Source organism: Arvicanthis niloticus, chromosome 15 (assembly GCF_011762505.2).
Source record: "Arvicanthis niloticus isolate mArvNil1 chromosome 15, mArvNil1.pat.X, whole genome shotgun sequence".
Taxonomy (NCBI): domain Eukaryota; kingdom Metazoa; phylum Chordata; class Mammalia; order Rodentia; family Muridae; genus Arvicanthis; species Arvicanthis niloticus.
Window position 1 is genome coordinate 9,558,413 of NC_047672.1, and position 4,872 is coordinate 9,563,284.

General features: G+C 47.5%; 1 protein-coding gene across 2 annotated transcripts in view; it reads right to left on the bottom strand.

Moving 5' to 3' along the window:
• Nucleotides 1–4,526, bottom strand: part of Znrf2 (zinc and ring finger 2) — a 73,272-nt gene extending 68,746 nt beyond the window's left edge. For both annotated transcript variants that reach the window (XM_034519429.2, XM_034519428.2), the window contains exon 1: nt 3,930–4,526. In XM_034519429.2, coding sequence (XP_034375320.1) covers nt 3,930–4,389 — 460 coding nt within the window. In that variant the 5' untranslated portion in view covers nt 4,390–4,526. The remainder of the gene's footprint in view (nt 1–3,929) is intronic.
• Nucleotides 4,527–4,872: the final 346 nt, after the last annotated feature.

Here is a 4,872-nt window from a genome sequence, read left to right on the forward strand (position 1 = left end):
TGCATAGCCAGTGAAAGTGACAAGTAGAACGTCAGGGCAAGTCTCCACAAAATCACGCACACGATGAGTAAGAGACAGGTGGACAGACAGCAGTAAGATCCTACTTACTGGTCACCAGGCAAAGCAACCAAGCAGAAAGTAGTCCAGCAGGCTTTCTCCGGTTCGAGCATACAACAGACAGCTCTCCCACCAGCCACGTCCTGCAGCTCTCAAGGGGCCACCCTGTGCAACTCATCCCATTCCTCCAACCTCAAGGTTACTTCCAAACAATTCCCAAAGCAGGACAATCCAGGAGGGAAGTCACACTTCAGCAAGCAACATAAGGTACCACCTGTGGTCTTCAAGATAGAAGGAGTCTACAAGTGAGAAAGACTAACCATCCAAGTCCCTTGGCAGGGACAGCAGAAGTGTTTGTACCAGCATGGCTTCCCCTTCACACCAGCAAGCAACTTCTGCCCCTCCCCAAGAAAATCACCAACTGTATAAAGGAAAATCTAAGAATCGAGAGCAGAATAACTACAATTTCCCAATATCAAATATTTTGGACTCTATTGTAAGTAATGACTGAGAACAACTCCATAAAACTTCACATCTGTGCTGAAAATTAATTTAAATAAATCTTCCTAGGAATACAAATCTTACTTAACATACTCAATTTTAAATGATGGCTCAGTTTTTTTTCAATATAAATAACAGGAGACACCTGAATTACAGGCTGCTTACCTACTCACAGGCATGCCACACCCAAATAAGCACAAGACAATTAAGCAGCCAAAAGCAAGCAAGGAACTATTGGTTCGATGTCTTCAAGTAATTCACTTTACAATCTTACTATCAGACCCAGATACATTACTGAAGTCCATAGGGTTTCTCTACAAATAATCTTCACTCATTGGGGTATTTCAACAGTCTAATTCACCTCCTTTGACAGCTACATCAGAAAAAGACTATTTTACCACTCCTATTAACAGCTTTTATGAACATCAGCAATGTAATGGGAAAATACAGGGATAAAATAAAGTCAAACAAATCCTCTTTAAGATATCAAGGCTTTCAAGTATCAATGATGCTCTTAGAGACCAGTTTTAAAATAAATCTGGGACCAGAATATTATCGGTATGGAGAGAGGGGACTTGTGTTCACTGTTGTATACAGTATTTGCCTCCCCAGCCTAGGAGTAAATGAAAACAACCCAGCCCTGCTTCCTCTAAAAACTCCACACAGATTCTAACTATATCCTAATCTCCATGAGAACTCAATGCCTACAAGCTGAAATGTCTGGCCACTCACCTCCATTCCAGTCACTTAATTCTCTAGAGAGAAAAAAGAATGTGTGCAGCCAAAACATACACCCCAGAGAGAGCAAATGGCAACAATCACCACAGAAAACCTCACTCAATTTGGCAACTTACTGCAACAGAGAAGCTCACAAACCTACTGGCTACACTCCTAAAAGTAAGACAATGTAGAGAGCAACCGTTGAGGTTTTCTCTTTCAATATACAGCACTGAGACTCTACAAGGATTCTCCTGAGTATTTTTAGTAGCATACTTTCTGGTATGAAACAATACAGACAGTGCTTTACATACTTATAATAAGTACTTTCCATTAATTTAGAAGTACTCCTTTTCTCAATTTTCAGCTGGAGTCCATTATGTATGCCCTAACAATTCATAACTCAATAAACACTGCATATGCCCAACCTTCAACTGTAACTGAATAAATTGCACTGGTATAAAAAAATAATAAAATGAGATTCACGTAAAGAATCAAGTCTGATTACTTAAGACAGCACATCTAGCTCCTTCCATCTCAGAAGGATTAGAAACAGGCTTTGATTAGATTTTCTCATGACCCCACCCACTGACATACACACAGAAGTCTCATTAAGTAAAGCCACTAAGGATGGCCTTCACTGTTTGCATCAACAAGTATTTTAAGGTCACCTTCTCAAGTAAGGTCATTTCTGATCCTCTTTAGGCCTTTGTCAACTGAAGTTTCTCACATAAATGAGTGATTATTTTTCTCAAATGTCCCAAGAATGATACATGTCTTAATGTATCATTAATACAGTTCTTAATGAACTGGAGGAAAAAGTTGAAACCATTCCACACAGTTGATGACTTTAAGACTCAACCTCCCGGGCAGTGGTGGCCCACGCCTTTAATCCCAGCACTTGGGAGGCAGAGGCAGGCGGAATTCTGAGTTCGAGGCCAGCCTGGTCTACAGAGTGAGTTCCAGACAGCCAGGGCTGCACAGAGAAACCCTGTCTCGAAAAGCCAAAAAAAAAAAAAAAAAAAAAAAAAAAAAAAAAAAAAAAAAAAAAGACTCAACCTCACCAGAGATCTGAATGAGCAAAACTACCCCCAGGTCCCAGGGTCACTATCTTGCTGCCAAACCTATCTTCCTAACTCAATAAGACTACTAAAGAACTACAAACTAGGCACACAAATCTAAGAATTAGCTTTAAAAAAAGTTTGCATTCCAACATTTGGCAAATAGGTCCTGCCAGTTTTTTAGGAACAGCAGGAAGGCCAGCCAGCTGCCCTGTTCCAAACAGTTACTTTAACCAAATAAAAACATACAGACGGACAACTCTTGTCAAAGAGGGTCATCAGCCCTGAGAAAAATTCACTTCTCCTAGTCCCCTTTCTTGTTCCTACTTGTAATAACCGCTCAATGAAACTGCATTTTAAAAAGATACATATTTTTTTTAAATGTACCATTACTCTCCAATTCTTAGGAGACTACAATGCCTCAAATCTCAGTAAGGACATATTCTTTTCCTCAAAAACAAGATTTTTTTTTTTTTTTTTTTTATAAAAAAGATGCTTCAACTTTCAGAAACACCGCTATAATTATTGACATTGCAAAACTTACCATAAAGCAAGTTATTTAAGTGCCAGGCTAGGTGTTGAGCTCAGTGATAAAGAGCTTGTCTAACAAGCTCAGTAACTTAAGTTACAATGCCAGAACTTCACAAACAAAACAAACAAAAACACTTAAAAAATAATAATAAAGGTTGCTAAAAGCTAGGTGCTTTCATACCAAGCGTGCAAAATATCATTAAGATGGCAGAAACTAAACATGACATTCTCACAAACTAGATTGATTGCTGTAGAACACAAATCAGTAAACACTCCGCTTAACCAAATTTCTCACAATTTCAAACACATGAATAAAAGGGTCTTAAAAACTGAAGGCATGGAATTTACATCACTCTGTGCTTAAGTTTGAATGTATAGTATCAGTCACATAGGGAAAGGAGGTGGCAATATGTGGCCGAGTTCACATTTTTAAGATCAATTGCACCCTTTCTCCTGTTTCAAACAACATAAAAGCACATGAACTAAATTGTTCCTTAACTCTAGTCAACACCTCTCTTCGAAAGTCCTTGTCCAATTACTGCCTCTACAGGTAGAGTTGTGGTCACTGTAAAGGTTATCTCTTTAAATAACTGTTCTTGAACTTTTCCACATTCCGCTTCAAACTAAGCAGTAGTGACATTAGCCACATTGTAAAAGTAGCAGTTTCCTGGGGGTGAGGCAACACTTCGCATTAACACATACATACACCCAGAAAACAAGTAGCCAGTAAGTAGGTAGGGCTATTTACAGAGATGCAAGGATCGCAGCTTCGTTAGGAGTCGATCCAAAGGAAAGATAACTTCCCTTTTTCTAACACTCAAACGTCCACGTGAGTCTCTTCTGGCTTTGGGCCTTTGAAATTGCTCGCCCTTCAGCTCCGGGGCAGAACTACACTCGGCCACTGATCTCCCCTGACTTCCTGGTACTAAAAGCTACAACCACGAGGCTGTTTCGTCAGTTTGTTTTAAAACAATACTTCTTCCATTCACCGCGTTGCAAGGGTTGGGGGGTGGGGGTGCGCTCCCCCAGCTGAGGAGCCGCTGCCAGGGCAGGGGGACGTACCTCCAAACAAGTGCGGGGAGAGGTGGGCCGGGAGCGAGCCGATCACCAGACGCGGCCCGCCAGGGCCCCCGCCCGCCGGCCGGTCCCGGTCCCTAGAGCCGCCGCCGTCCTCCGGGCTGCTGTGCACTGAGTCCTGTGAGCCGTACGGCCCACTGCCGCTGCCGCCACTGCTGGGGATGCTGAAGGCCGACTGCGCCGCGCGGCCGCCCGCCGCGCTGCCCACCGCCCCGCCGAGCGAGCGGCTACGGGGCGCTGCCGGGGCCGAGGCCGCCGCCGCCGCAGCAGCCGCCGCCGCGCCGGCCGAGGAGCCGGGCTGCTGCGCGCCTGGCACCGAGGCCGCGAACCGGGCCGCCCGAGCGCCGTCCGCCCCGCCGCCGCCGCTGGTCCCGGAGGGCAGGTCCGAGCCCGAGTAGGCGCGGGTGCGGCCGTTGGCGGCGGGGCCGCTCTGCTTGGCGCCCATGTCCGCGCCGCCCCGGGCCGCGAGCGAGCAAGCGAGCGAGCGAGAGAGGCGGGACGCAGCTCGCGGTTAGTGCTCAGGTAGCCGTGCGGACGCGGTCGCTGCCGGGCCGCCGCGACGGGCCGCTGCCGCTTGCTGCCGTGCTCCGCGGCCTCCGCACCGCCTCCTCCCGGGCGGCCGCTGCCACCGCCGCCATCCTCCGGCTCCCCGGCGGCTCGGAGAGTGGGAGGCGCCCGGCCAGACTGGGGGCCGCCTCCCTGCGCGCCAGCCGCTCGCAACGGGAAAGAGGAACGGGCGGCGCGCGCCCCGGCAACCGTCGCCTCGCGGCTCGCACTGGAGGAGCGGCGGCCGAGTTGGGGCAAAGCGCAGAGATTGGGTCCCGCTGTCAAGGCTCTGCCCTACAACCAGGCCTGCCCGCCCAGGCCCCGCCCAGCATGTGGTGATGGACAGACAGGTGGCTCCGCCCTCCAGGCCAGACTCCCGGCA